The 20802-nt window shown below is 49.4% G+C and overlaps 9 protein-coding genes across 9 annotated transcripts; 5 read left to right on the plus strand and 4 right to left on the minus strand.

Annotated features, from left to right (window-relative positions):
* Positions 1-31: 31 nt before the first annotated feature.
* Positions 32-1519, minus strand: TRIVIDRAFT_66197 (uncharacterized protein; the record flags this gene model as incomplete). The annotated part of the gene is made up of 1 exon (XM_014095973.1): positions 32-1519. The coding sequence occupies one exon, from the start codon at positions 1517-1519 to the stop codon at positions 32-34; it is 1488 nt and encodes a 495-aa protein (XP_013951448.1).
* A 376-nt stretch (positions 1520-1895) lies between these two features.
* Positions 1896-2970, plus strand: TRIVIDRAFT_57217 (uncharacterized protein; the record flags this gene model as incomplete). Its single annotated transcript, XM_014095974.1, has 3 exons — positions 1896-2042; positions 2108-2252; positions 2339-2970. 3 exons carry the CDS (start codon positions 1896-1898, stop codon positions 2968-2970), a joined length of 924 nt encoding a protein of 307 aa, XP_013951449.1.
* Positions 2971-3885: 915 nt separating this feature from the next.
* TRIVIDRAFT_227093 (uncharacterized protein) lies at positions 3886-5277 on the plus strand (the record flags this gene model as incomplete). Its single annotated transcript, XM_014095975.1, has 3 exons — positions 3886-4861; positions 5049-5166; positions 5229-5277. The coding sequence occupies 3 exons, from the start codon at positions 3886-3888 to the stop codon at positions 5275-5277; spliced, it is 1143 nt and encodes a 380-aa protein (XP_013951450.1).
* Positions 5278-6569: 1292 nt separating this feature from the next.
* TRIVIDRAFT_42454 (uncharacterized protein) lies at positions 6570-7418 on the plus strand (the record flags this gene model as incomplete). The annotated part of the gene is made up of 3 exons (XM_014095976.1): positions 6570-6794; positions 6864-7111; positions 7166-7418. Coding segments are annotated over 3 exons (726 nt in total), but the record flags the coding sequence as incomplete, so codon positions are not given.
* Positions 7419-8610: 1192 nt separating this feature from the next.
* On the minus strand, positions 8611-11082 carry TRIVIDRAFT_66201 (uncharacterized protein; the record flags this gene model as incomplete). Its single annotated transcript, XM_014095977.1, has 13 exons — positions 8611-8655; positions 8783-9026; positions 9095-9141; positions 9196-9407; positions 9467-9684; positions 9739-9770; positions 9824-10081; positions 10137-10272; positions 10438-10472; positions 10534-10811; positions 10879-10894; positions 10952-11005; positions 11080-11082. 13 exons carry the CDS (start codon positions 11080-11082, stop codon positions 8611-8613), a joined length of 1578 nt encoding a protein of 525 aa, XP_013951452.1.
* Positions 11083-11621: 539 nt separating this feature from the next.
* TRIVIDRAFT_227096 (uncharacterized protein) lies at positions 11622-13202 on the plus strand (the record flags this gene model as incomplete). The annotated part of the gene is made up of 4 exons (XM_014095978.1): positions 11622-11718; positions 11780-12557; positions 12620-12841; positions 12902-13202. The coding sequence occupies 4 exons, from the start codon at positions 11622-11624 to the stop codon at positions 13200-13202; spliced, it is 1398 nt and encodes a 465-aa protein (XP_013951453.1).
* Positions 13203-14174: 972 nt separating this feature from the next.
* Positions 14175-15619, minus strand: TRIVIDRAFT_14401 (uncharacterized protein; the record flags this gene model as incomplete). Its single annotated transcript, XM_014095632.2, has 3 exons — positions 14175-14762; positions 14834-14914; positions 14978-15619. Coding segments are annotated over 3 exons (1311 nt in total), but the record flags the coding sequence as incomplete, so codon positions are not given.
* Positions 15620-17718: 2099 nt separating this feature from the next.
* Positions 17719-19602, minus strand: TRIVIDRAFT_88481 (Dolichyl-diphosphooligosaccharide-protein glycosyltransferase 48kDa subunit; the record flags this gene model as incomplete). The annotated part of the gene is made up of 4 exons (XM_014095979.1): positions 17719-18384; positions 18444-19141; positions 19214-19324; positions 19422-19602. 4 exons carry the CDS (start codon positions 19561-19563, stop codon positions 17977-17979), a joined length of 1359 nt encoding a protein of 452 aa, XP_013951454.1.
* Positions 19603-19966: 364 nt separating this feature from the next.
* TRIVIDRAFT_92562 (uncharacterized protein) lies at positions 19967-20676 on the plus strand (the record flags this gene model as incomplete). The annotated part of the gene is made up of 3 exons (XM_014095980.1): positions 19967-20014; positions 20099-20296; positions 20377-20676. The coding sequence occupies 2 exons, from the start codon at positions 20113-20115 to the stop codon at positions 20421-20423; spliced, it is 231 nt and encodes a 76-aa protein (XP_013951455.1).
* Between the last annotated feature and the right edge of the window lie 126 nt (positions 20677-20802).

Below are 20802 nucleotides of genomic sequence, written 5' to 3' on the forward strand. Positions count from 1 at the left end.
AGTCAGACAGGTTGCACGACAAAGTTCCTCTTCATCCAATTGGATTCGCCGTCATGGGCAGCAGCAACTGACTCAATACACCAAGATCGTTACAATCTTCAAGATGTAGAACGACTTCCTCAATCTTCTGCCTTCGCTCGTCATCAATTACATTAGCAGTGATACTCCTCCACTTTTCAAGTATCTCGTCATTGCTCAGCATCGGCATGACGCTCTTAGCAAGCTGCCTATCCGCAGTGATTGGATCCGATCTGCCCTTGAACCAGACACTTACTCGGGTGCGCATCTTTTCAAAATCATTGTTCAGCTCACATGTTGTCTTATCGACCAATTCCCAAAGAGAATCCCGTTCGATCATGTGAGCAGAAAACTGTGCCGGAAGGACTGCATTATCCACGACATATGTGGCTGCGACATAGGCGTTGCTCATCTGCGCGCCAGTCGCTGTTAATGGCCGCTTTGCTTCCCATCCTCCATGCTCAAAAGCGGGCTTGCTCAGCTCAATAAAGATTCTCTCAATGCTAGAGAAATCATTCATTAATTCGGGATAGAGTTGGCGCAGGTCTGTCAGGCAATCCACTGTGTTGTGTGTGCCAGCCATGCTTGCATACGGCTTGATCGCAACGCCCTTCATCAACCAATTTTGGCCAAGGTCTTTGGAGATTTCCTCGACTTTATACTGCGGCTCCATGCTATTACCGCTGGTGAATTGTTTTAAAAAGCCGCCATATTCGCGTTCAAATACGCGCTTGATTCCCACGTAGCCGGTTTGTGCCAGCATCGCGCCCAAGAGGCCGTTTCGAGCTGCGAAGCCATGCTGCATCCGCTTCACTTCAGACTCAAACTGCGCAGACATCAGTCCACCGGCCTGGGTGCAGGCTATTCCAAAGGCATCTTCAATAGCGCCTGCTGATAGCCCGAGAAACTTGCCCACCGCGGCGGCAGATGCGGGAGGACCAAAAACTGCACCGGAATGCCATCCCATAGACAACATGTGAGGTCCATGAAGAGCAAGGCCGACGCGAGGCCCAACTTCCAGCCCAGCAATGTATGCGACTATAAGATCCTTGCCAGAGCCCGAATAAGAAGACGAGGCCGTGTTTGGCTTCAATGAAAGATGGTCGGCAGCTGCAAGCAAGGCAGGCAGGATAATGCTATTCGAGTGTAGCGGGGCTCCAGCGTGCCAATCGTCCAGCTCAAACCCCTGAATGAAGGAACTGTTGAGCAAGCATGCATTGAGAGCATTGATTCGACGTTCATAGCCAATGACGCTGGCAGAGCCCTCTGTGAGTTCCAGCTCCAATAGAGCTTGAGAGGCCTTTTCGGACCATGGCAGATGAGCACCCACTAAACCGCATGCAATGCCATCTAGAATAAGATACTTGGCGCGGATGCGAAGGTCTTCTGGGATGTCGTTGTATGTGAGGGTGGATATCCAGGTGGAAAGTTGCCCTGTTGGGCTTGATGGATCGGAGGGAGTGTCTGATGATAATGGTGCTGCTGTTGTTGTATGGGTCATGATTGGCTAGATCTTGAGGATATTGAACAGGTAGTTTCAAACGTGTAGGGATGTACTTATTGCTCTTAGATGGCAATCATCTTGAGCCAGAGCATGCAACTTATTTAGGCATCCTGAGCAGGCAGTATCGCCGTGTCGTTTAACGCTTGTTCCGGTGTAAGCACTACGCACTCGGCGAGTATCGGCAATTGGCGAAGGCGAAGGGGGCGGCCATTCTCGGCAGATCGGGTCTTCTCCATTCTAGGCAAGGTTGATGCTAATGACGATTAGCGACATAGCAGTTCAGAAAGTCATAAATAATAGAGATATGTAAAGAGGAGGAGGAGAAGTAGGCATCTCATTCGGAGTATCATCAGTTATTCACATAGTTGTCATCATGTCTAAACAGGTTACGCAAGAAACGGCTACAGCTAGACTCCGGGCTCAACTGGCAGAGCCAGGGAAAATCATTGTGTGTCCAGGTGTATACGATGGCTTTACGGCTCGCATGGCTCTTAAAGCCGGCTTTGACTGCCTATACATGGTCAGTTCGTCACTTAGGTACCAAGCGACCTTATTCGGATTGCCCATGCTAAGATGTATGGTTAGACAGGAGCCGGCACAACAATGTCTAGGCTGGGGATGCCAGACCTAGGTATTGCGACACTGAACGATATGCGAGATGCAGCGTCTATGATTGCCTCATTGGATCAAAGTGTGCCTCTCATCGCCGATGCAGACACCGGATTTGGTGGTACGTAATCCCTTACCTAGATGCTCTTGTGCGTCGCGTTATACTCTTGCATAGGATTAATGAGTGTAAATCATCTATACTTCAAGGCCCTGTAATGGTTGGGCGAACCGTGTCTCAGTACATGCAAGCCGGAGTGGCCGCACTACATCTAGAAGATCAGGTCCAGTCTAAGCGCTGTGGCCATCTTCTGAACAAGCAAATTGTCTCTCAGGATGAGTTTGTATCTCGCATCCGGGCCGCGAATCTAGTAAGGAACCAGCGTTTGGGCGACATTCTCATTATTGCTCGCACAGATGCCCTGCAGTCTGAGGGTTACGAAGTAGCAAGGGATCGTCTTAAAGCCGCCATTGCTGTGGGAGCAGATATCGCTTTCCTCGAAGGTATCACGTCGAAAGAGCAAGCTCGACAGATTTGTGCGGATCTGGCTCCAACTCCTGTCATGTATAACAATGTGCCTGGGGGGTTGTCTCCCGACTTGTCCGCTCAGGAAGCTGAAGAGCTAGGTTTCAAGCTCATCATATATCCTGGACTATGTCTTGAGCCCGTTTTCGAAGCAGTGACGAGAGCCATGGAGAAATTGAAGGAGGATGGGGCTCCTCCAAGGACTGCATTGGGTCGCAACGGTTCACCCAAGGCGTTATTTGAGGTGGTGGGACTGCGCGAATGTATCGGGCTGGATGCCGCTGCTGGCGGCGCATCGTATAGTGGTGGTGTGTGATGTGCCTTTGGTAAATACACGGGGAGAGGCTATTCATGACTCAAGATATTCATGTATTCAACACCTCCAGGAAGTATTAGGATGCAAAGGAAATGCATGTACCCCTTCCCTACGACCACTTAAGTAGATGCCCAGTTCCTCGAGTATCTGCTACTCTCCCTGTTTTCTTCTAGTATCGCTATTTTCCTTTAATATCTGCTACTATGGCTATATTCCCCTAGTATTTGCTATTATCACCATCCAACGACCTACCCTGCCCCAGGCAGGTAGCAAACTTGATAGTCACTGCCATTTCGTTGGTGAGGTCGAAGCGAAGAACTTATCTGAGAAAATCCCTGCTTCTCACTTTCTAGCCATGCTGCTACTTGCCAATACAATTCTCCACATCATGTGCGCATCTCCCTAGATGGCAGTAGCTGGTCAACTATCGATATATTTCATACTGCAAACTTTAATGAAATTCTGCCATTCGTTGGAGAAATTAATAGGAATCTGTCTAGGTACCTTGTATTAACTCTCATGGAAATATTGACGCTCTTTCGCGCCTGCCTGCCAGTTCATGTGTTGTTACTCCCTACGCCACATGCAGCTTGTTTCACCAACATCTTTCTCCGGCTTCTTCTTCTTCTTCTTCACAATCATCTTTGCCCCAGTATTGCTCATCATTTTACATTTCTATATCTGCATCGACGACATCAAAATTCCAACGCCAAAATGGTCAACTTCCCACCCGAGCTCATGCTGAAGATTCTGGGCGACAAACAGATAAAAAAGCCGGACCTCAAAAATCTCCGATTAGTCTCGAAATGGATGTCCATATTCGCTACCCACTTCTTGTTCTCCAGAATTTACATTTCGAAGCTCAATTATGATAGCTAAATATTCTTCAATATCGCAGCGCAACCATATCTTGCCATGGCTGTCCAGACCCTGACATGGCTAGAGATGGTTGAAGACGAAATATCACTCACCGATGTTGAACACATTCGGGATGGCCCAAGAAATACAGAAGTCGACCTCTCTTCACTTCTAGACCACTTTGACCGTATTTCTCACTGGCGTCCATCCGACGAACCCCACGTTTACGATGGCCGGCTACCGGAAATGCGTAGTAACAGGGAAGATGACACACAGAGAGAGGAGTCGATTCAGACTTTCACACCCAGATTCTTTGCCGCACTTGACAAGATGCCTAAGCTGAAAGAGCTTATCTCTCAACCGATGCCTATCGCGCGCGAATTAACCACGCCATCGGGACAACCGCCATTACAGTATCCATTCACTGGCCAGCTGTTCCTTCAAGGCACGCCTGATGCATGGGGCAGCCGTAATGATGGATTTTACACCTTGATGATCCCATATTTAACACACAGAGCTAATCTGCATACTCTTACACCCATCACTAGGCTCTGTCTCGTTGACGAATCCATTTGGACATATCTCAGAAGACTCGCGGGATCCTTTGCCAAATGCCTTGAGAATTTGACGCACATAAACCTTTGCATCTCCAACATTCGAAACCTCGAAGAATTAGACTGTGCAGGTTCATATCTCAAAGCGGCAACAGCCCTTGAAGAAATCATTTTATGCCTTAATCGTTCTGGTGTACACCAAAAGCGTACACGGAACTTCTTTGGCCTTTTTTTCCCATCTGATTGCCAGTATCCAAAGCTTCACACCTTGAAACTTGAGAATGTACCCTTTACACACCGTTCATTACTTGAATTTGTCACAAAAGTTGCTAGCTCGCTGAAAGACCTCACATTTCACAACTGTCATGTTACCATTCGCACAATACATGCGCTGTCAAAGATACCTGAGCTGGAGCTGAAGCGGTGTGTGTCCACCACAATCCAGGTGAAAATTGACAGCTTGGAGGAAGTGATACTCAGTGAGGAGAAGCTTTTGAATATCCTGAACAAAACCAACAGGAGTTTTTTTTCATGTCTACTCCACCAAAGATCGAGGCTGTCGCATATATACCCACAGCTCTGAATCTCTCGCGCAGAAGATGTGGATGTTTGACGATTACCATCATAATCTATATCAGGATGGAACTGATTGTTTCCCGCATTTAGAATGGTATGAATCTGATAACGAAAACTACGAAAGGTTGGATGAAGAATACGACGGCGGTGGAGATGTGGATATCGAAGAAGACGAGGATTCTGACGAGATACCAATGATGACGCAGATGTGGGATATGATGTAGTATACCAAAGATCGTCAGAGATACAGGACGGAGCTAGCGTTCTCAGAAGCTGGGTCGAAAAGATTACTCGAAAAGATCGACGGTTGTCAGAGTAATGACTCAAAACAGGACGACGATTTGCATGGAACTAAAGCAGAAGTCTCATTTTATAAGATACTTCATTCTGGGCCGCGACGGTTCTGGGCTGTCAAGACAGATTGCTTGGTTAACTACTGGAAAGCCACATCTGAGAATCCGGTTAGAGTTGCTATTTTATTACAACATGGCAGTTCATCCATCGCATCGAGGACGTGAGAAAAGCCAATCTAGAGACCGATGTGAGGTAGCGCCGTTTGGGCCAAACCTTGGTGAAACATAGAGTTGAACGGCTTTCAAGCAGCGCTTCTACTTCAGTATCCTAAAGGCTGAGAATACAAGGACATGGGCGACTTGCAGGCACGTGAGGCATGATTGATATCGACGATTCTGTGAGACTACATACAAACTGCGACACACTGGCCTAATATCAGCAGCGGGTATTCGGCATCGCGCTTCACAATCTCTAGCTGAAATGACAGCTTGCTTACTCCAGATCGTGGTGGCTTGCTGAGCAGCCAATGGTGAGCTCCTGAGAACATCACCAGTTCTGGAGGGCGGTTTCGGCATTGGGATGTTAGTGTATGCACTAGCCAAGTCAAGATGGAATCATTAGACACTGGTGTTTTGTGTGGAGGACGGATGGCGTGAAGCTTAATGCTTTGGCCGACACAGCCCACGCAAAGGTAGTTTCGCCGAGACGGAAGATTGCAATGGCCGTGCGGTCCGAATGTTCTGTTGGCAGTGCTAAATTCTCATCCAGATAGCGTTTCTTAATCCAATACATCTTTCTTTCACCATATCATTCGTTCGCTCAGTTGGCAGAAGCAGTCTCATTCAAGTCGTCGGCGAAGCGCAGTCGCTCTCCATGTTCAGCCTCTTGGTTCCGCAACGGCAGGCATAGGCCTCAGAACGACATCTGAATTGAGAGAGAGATGGGCGCTTGAACCCCCTTGAACGCGTCATGGCCTCGCTGGGACCTCCGCCACCGGGAATCGACCTCCAGGCGAGCAAAGCGGGCAATCTTGTTGCAGCATGGGCATCGACATGGGGCTTGGCGGTAGCAGCAGTCATTCTGCGCGTCATTTGTAGGAAGTTGGCAAAGATTCGGTATTGGCTGGATGATTGGCTTATTATCGCTTCTTTGGTATGAGCTATCCCACTCTACTCCGCGGCGGCCAGTGGAAGGGATATTAACGTGAGATGTCGGATACTAGCTGTTTTCCGGCGGTTTCATGTTTACAGTCACTATTTACAGTACGTTCCGATAAGACTCAGCATGGAACTATTTCGTGGCTAATACTCTCCGGCAGTGGTGAGCAACGGGTTCTGCAAACATATATGGGTTGGCCCACCAGATGCTACTCGAGATTGGGCGTTGGGATTATTCACAACCGAGTTCACCTACACGTTTAGCCTCATGTGCATCAAGCTCTCGATCCTGGCTTTTTATTGGAGAATTTTTAGCGTCCAATTTATAGACAAGCTGCTTCTTGGAATCTTGGCTGGAATGGTCGGTTGCTGGACAGTTGCTTCTGTATGATCCTCTCCGGTATCCGGGCTATCTTTGGGTGTTTTCAAAATGAAGAAACTGATTTATGGACAGATTCTAACTTCTGTTTTCCAATGCGTACCGATATCCGCTCTCTGGCAGCAGTTTGACCCCGTTCACCCAACAGATCCATCAACTTTCACATGCGGTGTCAACATTCATAACCTGTTTATCGGAAAGACGGTTCCTCACATTGTCACAGACGTGCTCATTCTTCTCTTCCCGCTGCCGTATATCTGGAATCTGCATTTACGCATGTCTCAGAAGATTGCGACTGCGTGTATCTTTATGCTGGGCATCTTGTAAGTTTACCTCCCTCCAAAACCTAACGACGTAAACCTCACAGTGTATCATAGCGTCCTCGTTGTTTCGATTGTTCGATTCGTGTTCGTGCTTCAGCTAAACTTGGAGTCTCCGGATGTTACGTGGGATGAATGCGCGGAAATGAAATGGACTGGCGTTGAAGTGTATATTGGTACCGTTTGTGGCATGCCTTACCATTTTCCTTTCTCCCTGCAGCTTTGGCTGATAAACGACAGCTTGTCTTCCATCCTTGAAGCCTTTGTTGAATCTCATCCTACACGGAAGTGTTCACCCGAAGTCGCATAGGCCCAGCGTAACTGACGCACAGACTATGCTTGAGATCGCCGAGGCAACGAAACGACGATGTCACCGCCCGTCCGCGAATGTTTCAAGTTCATATATATTTGCATCGATGAGGGGGGCCATGGACGACCCCGATATATTTGTACGACTCTCTGAAAGTGAAGCCGCCAGTGTGGCCGCCAGCGAAGTTGCCAGTGCACAAGATGCCGCGCCGGGTATTGAGATGAGTATCAGGGACAATTCTAAAGAAAGTGGCTGAGATAAGCCCATGAATCTGGTTACACCATTCGACATGTTGCGCAAATATCCTCGATTCTCTTGATGGCTGGTCCCATCTGAAATAATGAGACGATGCAGCATGTGAAACAATAAGCTCTACCGGTCAGTTACTCCGGCCAGAATACACCATTTTTGAACTACATTTTACGGCTTTGCTAACTATTCAAAAGATGCCGAGAGATATTCTCGGCCATTAATACCGAAAAGGGTGAAACTCCTCATATAGAGTCACACTATCGACAATGCACCTTTTCGAGTTTATAAAGCAGCTATAATGACTCTCGCCGAAAGATTCTCACATATTAGACGATGGCGCCATATGTAAACAGCCCGTTAAAGAGGTGGCTCTGCCATCTCCTAGCGACTCTGCAGAGTTCAAGTGTCAAACCAAGAGGCAGAGGAAATAACTTCTATTACTAACTAGGCTGGTGGTTCTTTTAATATATACATGTACTACTACAGTTATTATCTGCTACTATCGCTACTCTCTGCTACTATCACCACTTTCGTCTAGTATCTCTATTTTCAATCTTCTAAAACCGCATGGTACGAAATCATATTCTGTATTTATAAACGCTTTTTCCACTACTGATAATTATTCCAGCACAGCAAGATTTCCGTTTTAGCAGCCGGCGCGGCCTTACTACAACAGTAAACCAGAGACAAGAGCCACAAAAGCTTGTCAAACTAGGAGGCGATATCAAAAAACCGTCGGCTGAGACTCCCGGAGGAGGGAGGGGGAAATGCGCATGACTTATGGCTCATATTATTGCTAGACTGACATCGTCACTGTTAAGTGGCCAATATTTCTTATAAATCCTCCTTGCAAAAGTTATTATAAGAATTTACATATTTAAAGATCTCTTTAAAAGGGAAACAATTAAGATAGTAATCCCTACTGTCTTGGGCAATACGCTTATTCAAACTCATCATCATCGCTAATACCAACCCACATACAGCGCTTTTGTGATACTAGCAGCAAGTCAAAAACAATCTTCATACACACAATATGTCGCAAAGGCGACCCCAACGGCCTACTTCTCCTCCCCATGAGCATTTGTTTCAACCACATCCTCCACCTGCCTCACCTTATCCTTCAAAGCCATACCATCCTCATCAAACACAGTAAGCGCCTCTCCATGCTCCAAATCTCTCTGGAACAGCGCCCCGATCTTGGTAGCTTCGCGATCGAGAAAGGTCCACGGGGTTCGTCCTTTGGAGAACAAAAAGTCCATCTCTTCAAGTGTTTTGCCGGCCGACTCGGGATAGAAGAGGTATACGACGATGGACATGAGGTAGCACAGGGCCATGAATATCATGTATAACTTCCAACTGTTGTCAATCAAACACGTTAGCATGCTATGCAAGACCGTTAAAATGGGGGGATGAGGGATACTAACCTGATCTTGGCCATTGCAGTAGGAATATACAAGGCGAACCAAAAGTTCTAGAATCAAATTAGTCAGTCGTCTCCAACAGAAGACTTAGGTATTCTACTAACGATAAACCAGTTCGTAGCCGTTGTCATGGACGTAGCACGACCACGCATGCTCATGCTGAAAATCTCGGGAGGATACACCCAAGCGACACAAGCCCACGTAATTGCAAACACTGCAACATATATATATACGAAGGCGATAACCGTGCGGGATGCCGCTTCATTCGTAAAGTCAAAGTTGGTCTTTTGCGTGAGCGAATCGTAGACGGGGTCACCTGGCAGCGCGATATTAGTATATCAGATAGATGTACACACGAGGATAAGAATCAGATACCGTAAGCCTTCATGAGGACACCGATAATCATCATCGAAATGCCCATTCCAACGCCACCGATTACCATGGGCAATCTTCGGCCCCATTTGTCCATGTAGTACATATTTGGATACGTGAAGACGTTGAGAACAACGCCCTGAAGACCGTTTGCCAGGAGGGATGAAGAAGTCTCTCCAAGGCCAGCTTGTTGGAAGAGAAAAACGGCGTAGTACATGATGCTATGTCAAGTTAGGGTCAAGTACCCAGGAGTGAATGTTGCAGAGCCGACTTACACATTAATACCAGTCATAGATTGCCAAAATTGCTGTTTTCGTTAGCTCTTGGTTATAAAGCCTAGTGTTAAAGAGAAAAACGTACAACACCAATACCAATCCACATACGACGTCTTTGTGATCCAATCAGCAAGTCGAAATAGCTAGGCGGCGGGTGGTTCTTCTCAAACGAAAGCTTGGCCACAATCTCTGCCAATTCGGCTTGCACATATGGATCATTAATGTCACCACCAGCATGGACTTGGGCAAGCACCTGCAGCGCTTCTTCTTGTCTGTCTTTCTGGACAAGCCATCTAGGTGATTCGGGCATGAACCACATGGTGATGTGCAGAGCCACGGTAGCCTATGTCTCATTAATCTCTCATTTTCTAGATGTCGGTATAGTAGAGTTAACTTACAATCATTTGCAAGCCCATTGGAAGTCTCCATGCCGCGGAGCCATTAATGTGACTAGTCCCAAACTGAATCCAAAAAGCAATAAGAATACCGAAGTTGACGAAACACTGAAACACGCTGATAATTCGTCCACGAATTCTAGACGGTAGTTAGTATCAATTCCTGCCTATAGAAGCAAATAGAAAAAGTAGATGCAGATAGCAGTAGTAGATACAGGTAGCTAAAGTAGACGTAAATAGCAAAAGTAGACGCAAATAGCAATAGTAGACACAAGTAGCAATAGTAGAAGAAATAGCAACATACTCTCGCGGCGCAATCTCACTTTGATACATGGTCACCTAACTCAGTCAGCACCCCATATACCACCCCAAACAAACAACCCATATCAAGAATACTCACCATCATCGTCAAACACCCATTCCCAAGCCCATTGATGACTCTCCCCGCAACAAGAGCCTCAACATTGTTCGCCGCAGCAGAGATGGCGCAACCAATCGTAAAGATTGCAGAGCCCAGCAAAATCGTCTTTCTTCTCCCCAGCCTATCCGCAAGGAACGCACCCGTCAACAGAGAGCCGGCAAAAGCTCCTGCCAGAATCGATGCAGTGATTCCTCCCTGGAGGAAATTGCTTGGGTTTTTGAAGTAAGTCAGGAACTGTGGCATGGCCAAGATGCCGCCTTGGGTGTTGAGTTAGTTGACATTATTCCCCGAGCCGTGGCGTCGTCGTAGTGTGCTTTAACTCACTCATTGAGCCCGTGTCCTAATAAAGAAACGATTAGTTATCAGATTTCAATAGGTGATATAAGTTCCGACTTACATATCCAAAGGCTAAACCTCCGGTACATGGCGCAATGCCGTAGAAATAAACTGCCTACACCATGCCGTCAATATCTCATCAAACCACAACTCACCACATCGAAGAGAATGAAACTTTACCTTTCTCACCATATTGACATAAAACTTAAACAATCAACATCATCTTATCGCATCAATCAATTCAACTCATCATCACCAGCTCAATTATATACCAAACAGCCAAGCCAGAAATACCCGAAAAGCCGTCACACGCATCATGATTGGACAACAGCATCACAACTTACCCCAGACTCCACAACGCATCGCCCCAGATTCGTCTAGTCAAGCGCTGTCGGCTGACTAGCCGAGACCCAAATACGGGATCATCGCGAAACTGGATCCTCCAGATAATTCCCCGATCAACTCTGGGGTAAAATGGCATCCAACAGCATCCTTCAGCCGCCGGGCTTAGCATGTAGCCGAATTGCCGGCGGGAGCTTCATGATTGGCCCTGATATCATTGTGCAAGTCGCGATTTCAACATATATCTTATCGCATCTCGCTGAAGATCAAGCTATTTATCCCGCGTCGTGGTGGATTGTCCTGAATATAAGTATTGTCGAGGTCCAACAACTTTTGCGACTCTTCTTCCCATCATACTCGTAATTAGCGATAGCATCAACAAATTCACAATGGCACCTTCACGAACAGACACAAACGGCAATGGAGAGTTCTTGGGCTCTTTTGTACCCGCCTCAGAAGTCAAGATCACAGGCTTTGAAGCTCACGGTAAGACATCCATCTCACGGTCATGTTTACAAAAGTGAACCGATACTTATCGCATTTATAGACTTGAGATTTCCCACCAGTCTTGACCTCTCTGGCTCAGATGCCATGAATCCCGGCCCCAACTACAGCGCCGCATACATCATTCTCAAAACCAACACAGATCTTCAGGGCCATGGCTTCGCATTCACAATCGGCCGCGGAAACAACCTGTGCACAACCGCAGCCGAGATGATCGCCGAGCGCCTCGTCGGAAAGTCGCTCGCTGAGCTGACGGAGAACATGGGCCAGACATGGCGGCATCTCGTTTCCGATTCACAGCTCCGCTGGGTCGGCCCGGAAAAGGGCGTCATTCACTTGGGTCTCAGCACATGCGTCAACGCAGTTTGGGACCTCTGGGGCCGATACCTGAACAAGCCCGTCTGGAAAATCGTGTCCGACATGACGCCGGAAGAGTTTGTCAACTGCATCGACTTCCGATACATCGTCGATGCCATCACTCCAGAGGAAGCCATCGCGTTGCTGCGCGATCAAGAAAAGACCAAGGCCGCACGACTGGAAGATGCGCGCGTTAGTAAGGCTGTGCCGGCATACACGACGCAGGCCGGCTGGCTGGGTTTTTCCGACGAGAAGATGGTGCAGCTGATCAAATCGAACCTCGATCAAGGCATGGACAAGTTCAAGTTCAAGGTCGGCGGTAATCTCGAGGATGATAAGCGCCGACTGCAAATCGCCCGTGATACCATTGGATACGATCGTCTGCTCATGGTTGACGCCAACCAGGTATGGAGCGTCCCTGAGGCAATCGATTACATGCTCCATCTTGTCAAATACAAGCCACTGTAAGTTCCGTACCTAGCTCGCTTGAAATGGACAACATTCTGATATACGTTGCCCCATCCAGTTTCATCGAAGAGCCTACTTCGCCTGACGATATCCTCGGCCACGCTGAGATCAGAAAGGCCCTGAAGCCACACGGCGTTGGCGTTGCTACCGGCGAGCATTGCCAGAACCGTGTCATGTTCAAGCAGCTGCTCCAAGCCGGGTCGATCGACTACTGCCAAATCGATGCTTGCAGACTGGGTGGTGTAAACGAAGTCATGGCCGTTTTGCTCATGGCCAAGAAGTAAGTCCACGCAAATGGCCGACCCAAATAATCCGCTCGCATGGCTAACCTATTGGGCAGATTTAATGTGCCAATTGTACCTCACAGTGGAGGTATTGGCCTGAACGAATACACGCAACACCTTGCTCTGATTAATTATCTATGCGTGTCGGGAGAAAAGAGTCTGCTAGAACACATCAGCTCGTTCCGCGAGGTCCTGACGAACCCCTGCCAGACCAAGGACGGCCATTTCGTCACCCCACACGATCCAGGATATAGCGTAGAGTATAAACCGGAGGCGATAGAGAAGTACACATACCCTTCAGGCAGCTTCTGGAGGAGTGAGCAGGGGTTGGCCATTATTAATGAGCCAAAGATATAAAATAGCATATAACATCTCGGGACATAGTATATAGATAGAACGTAATGTATGGACATTTGAATAGAAGGAAGTACAACTCAAGCAGATGGGAAGATGTTGTGAAAATACCCATACTCATCCAACCAATCTTCGAAAAGCTGGAGATTGGTGTCTGGGATCGCAACACCCCCGAGCTCCAATTCGTTGGATCCAAGTTCATAGGGTATGGGAGGCTGTGTTGTGGGAGCCAAAAATCCAGCTTGAGCACCAGCAGTAGTAGCAATGCTCGATGAGTGACCAGCGGCACTATCGTCCTGATTTGAAATAGCCGTAGGCTTTGTAGTATTGTCTTCGATATCATCCCCTGCAGGCGTACGCCTCCGACTAGCGCTTTGGCTGTAGAGATCTGTTCCCCTAAGAACAGGTAGCTTGACGGGCATGTGGTCATTGAGAAATGCAACAAGAGGATCTTGTTCTTGTCCGTTGGCATATGTTGTTGGGCCTTGAGAATGCAAGACTGCAAGTTTGAAGAAGTCGTGATAGAAGCTCGCGTGCCAATAAATATCGCCAAGCTGCTCCAGCAGGCCCATACACTTGTTGAATCGATCGATATGAGGTTGTCTGCTGGATGGGTCCGGAGAGGACCGCATCATGAGAAGATGAACAATGAGCGGCGGTAGAATGGCGGTTACACTGGGATATCATTAGCACATACCCAACTCACAGCACAGACGGTGAAAGAGGCAGTTACCATATTGTTGGGCAATACTTGATCAAGTCTAATCTGACGAGCTCGACAGCTAGTCGTGTTGAGTCTTCAGCAGCTGCCTGAACTTTTGGCAGTGGAGGTTGTGCACCACTAGGGCGGCTCTCATCCAAAACCTGATGTGACTTGTGGAGGGCGATGACGACAATACTGTGGGCATGTTAGCTAACTAACTCACACGATGATTTGAGGGAAACTGAATAGAGGGATCAGGGACTCGGATGAGCTTACTTGTACATCAGATGTAGGAGTGTCCTGTAGAGAGTGCAGATACCCCGTTTGTCAAAATCTCTTCCATTTGTTTCGTGCAGCCTCGCGCACGGGACTAAATTCAGACGCCAGTGCTGAAGGGTGTCTTCGCAGAGGCTAATCTGTTCGAGCAGTGATCCCGGTTCCGTCGCGATGTTGTGAGGGAGCGACAGCACTCCCTCCATGTACTGGCAAAGCTTGACAAACTCGATGAAAAATTGCTTGACTGTTCGGTCATCTTCGCTGTCGCCATCCTCTTTCAGATCATCAAGCGTGAGCATTGGCACCGTGCAGTCCAGACTGTTGATGTGCATTGGCCGCCCCGTGCCGAGCGTGGTGAGCCTGTCTCTCACCAGACATGCCCACCATATTCTGGCCCAAAGTTTGCGCTGGGGCTCTTGACTGGCATTTCGGTGCAGCCCAAGTCCTTGAGCAAGACTAATGGCTTGGTGGATCCAAAACCAAGTGTGCTTTTGCTCAACCATGGATGGGTAGTAGTGACTCAGTAGAAGGAGTGCTTGTATGTTTGCGATGTTGTCTGACTCGAAATCAAATTCGTATAGATACTGTGGGCATGATGGTAAGCATGAGCACGAGTATCCGGTTAGTAAATGGCCCGGCTTTAGAGGAGACTCACCCGTGCTCTTTTGTGGAGTACGATTCTTGCCTCTTTTCGAGTTGTGAAGCCAGCGTCTCGTACAACACTCATGGGCACCGTCTATGAAGCTGCCAGTAAGCAAACTGCTGTCCTGGCCTCCCAAACAAACAGATGGTTACATACCGCACTGGCCGTGAAAATGATGGCCTGAAGAAGCAGCAAACTCGGGCCGTGAGCAGTAGCTGCAGCAGCACCACGGTCACTTCTGTAGTAGCTGGCCAGGAAGCTGGACTTGTCGAGGATGGGGAAGAATGGGTGGAAGAGCTGGAAATAGTTGGACACAAACTCGTCCATGACGCCCTTTGGGGGGAGGCTGAGAGCACCCTTCCGTTTGAGATACTGGATATCGTCTTCATCCAGTCTGGAATGCTTGATGGACCCCGAGAGACGGCGGCTATCCTGCGAGACGGCCAGCAAAGACGGCTGGCTCTCAGGGGCAAAGCTGCGGAAGAAAGGATAGTGCGGAACCTGGTGAAGCATGGCATGATGCGGTATTGAGCGTGGCGACGACGGCCTTGGCGCACCGGTGATGGTCAGCTCTTGATTTGGCGATGGCGATGGTTTGTCCGTCTCATTCTTCCCACGCCTCTTCTTGCGGGCCTGGACGGCGCATTCAAAGCCATCGAGCTGGCACTTTGTGCAGGGAACGCCCGTCTTGAGCACATCGCAGCGGATTTTGCGAGTCCGGCAACACGAGCAGGCCTTTGAGGCGCGCTTCTTTTTCCTACTGACGAGATGGACGGTGGCAGACAATGGAGAATGCTCGTCTGAGTGGGACATCTTTGCTGGGTAGTGCTACCTAGTAAGTAGCTCCAGTCTCTTCGCTCCAAAGCGCGTGAGAATCCTTGGATGTGACTTTGACAGATGATTCACGACTGGATGGATTCGAGGCCCGGAAATCACGGCGATGCAGCACAAAAGAGGTTTGAAGAGTCCAGCATTGTCGGATACAAATTAAATGGATGGCTGCCAGGCATTTTAGTCCAGAAGGGGAATGGAATCGTGACTATTGCAGAGGCCGGTGGCTTGGAAGTTTGCCGGGAGGAGGCGGTGCTGACTAACAGGGCGTCAGTCACGGCGATATCGCAACGAGTGTTTCTGCCATCAGATTCGATTATACGATGCTCTGGAAGATATTCAGCCGTGATGAAGAAATCCAGGGTTAGATACGTGAATCATCCACTTGGAGTCTCACCAGCTACTCGACGCATCACCACTCAAAACAAACCACACTGAATCCCATCAATCCAAACTGCTGCAGCTCCAATGACCAACTGACAGACAGCAAACGACAGGCGGCAACGCGCCTAATCCCCCAAAACCCACAGCGCTAGCTCCCCCCCAAAATCCCTGCCACTCGCGGTACCTGCATGCCCCAAATCCCACCCTCCCACAGCGCTAAACCCCCCCATAAGCGCGTTCCCAAATCCCCCCCCTCCAGCGCGTGTGCCCAAAACTCACCTCCTTTCAAACCACCAAACCTGGCCGGCAGCTGTCAAAGCCGCATCTCAACAACGCCCTCACTTTTCATTCAGATCGAACAGCTCTTCGCTAGCTGGCAACACACAATCTGAGACTTGCTCAACCCTTCGGAATGCTTCCAATGCGTTCTATCGAAGCCGGAACAATCGCCTGGCCGGCATCCGGTTGAAATTTTCTTTCTTGCTGGTAACTATAAAGCAGGATGCCTCTTCCTCGCGCTTCTTCCGCTTCTTCTTCTTCTCCCTTTTTTCGTCACGCATCGCCGCACAGCAGCCTCCGCCTTCTCCCCAACTTTGTTTCCAACTTCTCATCACCCTTTGTTTTCTTTTCTGCTGATGCCGATGCGACTTGCTCAAACTCTCCCACTGTGCCATCTCCAACCCTCTCCAACCCGTGCTCTGCCTCAACCAGCCCGTGCTATCTATCCTCCCCTTCGCCTCGCCTCGCCTCGCCTCATCTAGACTTCGTAGCTTCCACTCCGCTCCCCCAACTTCTTCTTCAAAACTCTTTTCATTCCCCTTGCCTCTGCCTCTTTCTACCCCATTGCCTCCCCCAACGGATTGGGCATCCGACTGCTCTCGGTGATGATATCTCTTCACACAAGACAAAGGGAAGCCTCCTGGTCGGTTTTGGCTCACCCCGAAGCCACCGCTGGCACCTGTCCGCCTTCAAAGAACAGAGATCTGAGCGAGCACCAGTTTCTCCCCCTCTTCTTCCTTTTCACTTCCTTTTCCTTTGTTTTCCTTTTTTGTTCTGTTCGTTCCTTTATGGAAAAATGTCCCTGTTTAGGTTGTTCCTCACAGTAGCCGCAATGACCGATACCTTGCACCTCAGAGAAGTCTCTGCCCTTAGGTCAACTTGACCAAAAGGCTCAACGGACTCGTGATTCACTTCCTCCCCACGTGGGATATAGTTTTCAATCGGAGCAGGCTGAGCTTCAACTACAGGGCTTTTCTTCACTGGGTTCGGACAGAACATTTTGGTACATTGGTGGAAGCGAGCTGGGGAGAGGAAGGGGGGACTGGTATCTTTATTTTTCTTGTTTCATGTGAACAAATTGAGACCACCTGGTGATGATTCAAGGTCCAAAAAGCCAAATTTGCAGACAACAGCAGTGGGTGTCAAAACTCATGGCTGCGAGTTGCCGGTGAGAACCTAAGAGAGCTAATCTGAGGGTGCTATGTTTGTTCACTTGTTGTATGGGATAGCTAGGATAGATAGCTGGTGATAGCTGGGATAGCTGAAGTAGCTGGGGTAGCTGGAATATCTACGTAAGGTGCAAAAGAGTTGCAGCTTGGTAGCCATCCATGGCATCCAGCAAGGCTAGATAGATGAATAGCATCATGTTTGTGACAGAGAAGATGCATACACAAGCCAAGAGTCTCTTCAAAGCGCAAAAATTCTATTTCATCTCGTCTGTTTTTCATGGTCTCTACTCTAATCGTAAAGATCCTCCCAGCGCGGCGGACTTCATGTGCCATCCATGGGGTATTTCTTGGCCCGCCAGATGCAAATCGTACATAAACAAAAAATCTACAGCACCCTCTCTCCCAAGGCGTGTGTATCAATAAAAAAATTCCTTCACAACCCTACATAAACCCCATCCCTTCACTCACGCAATTGTGGCGCCTTGCAATTCTCTAGTTCTTCTTCCCCGCAGGCTTGCTGTACATCCATATCGCGCAGAATCCAACAAAGCCTGAGACCGTCGCACCGATGCCCGAGATCCACGGCCAGGCACCCGAGATGACGAAGCTGCGAGGCCACTCGTCGTGAGCAAAGTGGCGGACGCTGACGGTGTTCTTCTCTTCGACGTAGGTGAGGAACGAGCGCTTGTAGTTGACCTTGAAGTTGAAGATTCCGTGCTGGTCAGGGAGAGTAAAGGAAACGCCGTACACGGCAGCATCGTCGGTGGTGCCGGTGCGAGCCAGGTCCAAGCGGTGGAAGGGAGAAAGCATGGAGAACTCGAGCTGGAGGACGTCGTCTTCAGGAAGGGTAAAGGGCACCCACTTGTCCCAGCTGTACTCGGACAGAGAGATGGAGTAAGACTAAATGATGAAAAAAGTTAGCCAAGATACGCTTTACTAGGATCTCAAGGGCAACTGACCACATCGTTCTTGATACGGTAAATTTCAGGGTTAAGCTCATCAGACTCCTGCAGCTGGTGCTCGACACCGTTGACTCGCAGGACGCCAATCTCTTGGAACGTCCAGCCAGACACTCGTCGGGCAAACTCCTTGTTGTCAGCCTTGACGTTCTTTCCGCCCACCCTGGTGACCTTTGCGTCGAGCCACTTGTCCTGCAGCATCTCAGCCGAGCCGAGAACAGTCACACGAGCAGAGTTGCGCGCCTGCAGCACCGACACCAGCGCCAGTTGCTGGCCCGCAGCGAACAGCTCATCAGCGTCAAGAATCTCAGACTGCTCCTTAGGGTTATAGCTGTAGGCAGTGGCGGGGGCGCGAACAACAGGAGTGAGCAGGGGTCCAGAGCCAAGGACATGGCCGACAGCGTGAGGGAACGCCAAAACACCGCCAGGGAGCTCAAAGTAGGACTTGAGGCCGGGGCGAATGTTGGAGGGCGCATCGAGAACGAGGACATCGTGGGATTCGGCAGCGGAAACGGTGTCATAGTTGAAGTGGTCGACGACGGTGCCGGTGCGCTCAATGGGGAGGGAAACGTCGAGCTCCGACAGAAGAGAGACAAGCGAGGTGGACGCGGGGACGGTGGACGACAGCGCAACGAGGATGTTTCCCTGGGCGTTGACGAAGTCGACAAGACGGTTTGGGGTCAGGTTTGGTCCCAGCCCTGCAAGCAATTGGAATCAACAAACGTCAGCAACTTGTGGATATACAAAACACGATGTAGGTAGCAACATACCCTTGACCTTGGAAGGTAGGAATAGCAAGTGGTCGTATTTCCTCTCGCCAAGATGGAACAGCGTCAGTCCCTCGCTGCGCGGCGTCTCGTACGAAACATCAAAGCCTCGCGCTGCAAATCAAACCGAATTCACTCCACAGTCAGCTCAAGCTCCAGCTCCCCAACCCAATTGCCCCCCTCAAGAAAGCCAAATCCCAAAAAAACGCACCTGCGAGATCCCCCAGAAACTGGCCATACGTATCCTTTTCAGCAACATCGTCCAGCACCACCAACAAGCGACTCCCGCCCGTGCTAACAGCCGAAGCAGCCGCCGCAAACAGCGCCGCAGCCACGCTCAGAAGCGACCACATCGTGACGGATTAACAAAGAAGCGGTGACTAACAAGTTTGGGGGTGAGAGGGAGAGAAAAAACAAAGAAGAGCTTCCCAAACAGTAGCAAGAAGAAAGACGTAGCTTGAGCTCAACTTGGGGATACGTAGCCTCGCCGCTAACCCGCTGTGGGGCCAGATGTTCGTCACTTTAGAGGTAGGTACGTACAATTGAAAGGTACATTGCTGCGTGTACCTTTTTTCCCTTTTTCGCTCCGGGAAGCTACAGCACAGCTTGGCAGTATTACCTACCTAGTACTAGCATCTTTTTTTTCCTGCCGCGGTTGAGCCGAAGCGCCGCAGTCCAAAGCATCACGACTTTGAGCGAAACCTCATGTCACCCAATTCCGAGATCTGCTCTGCTCTGCTCTGCTCTGATATCACTCTTTCGCAACGCCAATCCCCCAGCAGCGTCCTCGCCCGCCCAAACTCGGTACGACCCCCCAATTCCTCTCGCCTCTACTCCGAATACCTGCAAAGCTCTCGCTAACTTCCAGCCAATTGATCCCTCGTCCAGGCAATCCATCCACCATGTCTTCTCCCCTCTTCTGGTCGCAGCCCCTCAAGTACTGCGCCTGGGCTGCCCGCGAGCGTCCCGCCTACTTCTGGTCCGTCGTCGTCGGTGCCGCCGGCCCTGCTCTGATGCCCATCGTCCCTCCCATCCGCCACATGCTCGGCGACATCGACCCCGCGCCCATCCCCGTCACCTATCCCGGTATGTTGCCGCCTCTCGATCAGTTGCAGGTGGAGGTGAATTGGGGGATGAGAATGAGTCTTCTAACATCTACTGTGCAGTTCCCGCTGGTCCCCGAAAACAGCTGACGGGCTATGACGACAAATAAACGCTGCTCGAGCCAAGACGAGGTCACTTTTTAGCCAATCGGGGGAATCTGCATCAAAAGCTATGAAATACAAAGCTCAGGCCGGAATTGCAGATGCAGCAAGTCCCTGTATATACCTTACACACAACCACGGCGTTATTCATCATCCAATGTAAAACATACGAAGAGGGAGGCCATGGAAGCCGCAAAAGAGCAGGGCATTTACAGACTCTAAATTCAACAATTGATGCAAATTACAAAATCCTCCTTCTTGTTTCTTTCTTCCTTCTACTTGATGACCCATCCAAAAGCTCTGCACCCTCTCGCTACGCATGCAATGTCCAACTTTTGAGCGCCCTTTAAATCTATGAATTATACTCTCCCGCTAGCCCGCTGAGCT

The sequence above is a fragment of the Trichoderma virens genome (assembly GCF_000170995.1).
Source record: "Trichoderma virens Gv29-8 chromosome Unknown TRIVIscaffold_89, whole genome shotgun sequence".
Classification (NCBI taxonomy): domain Eukaryota; kingdom Fungi; phylum Ascomycota; class Sordariomycetes; order Hypocreales; family Hypocreaceae; genus Trichoderma; species Trichoderma virens.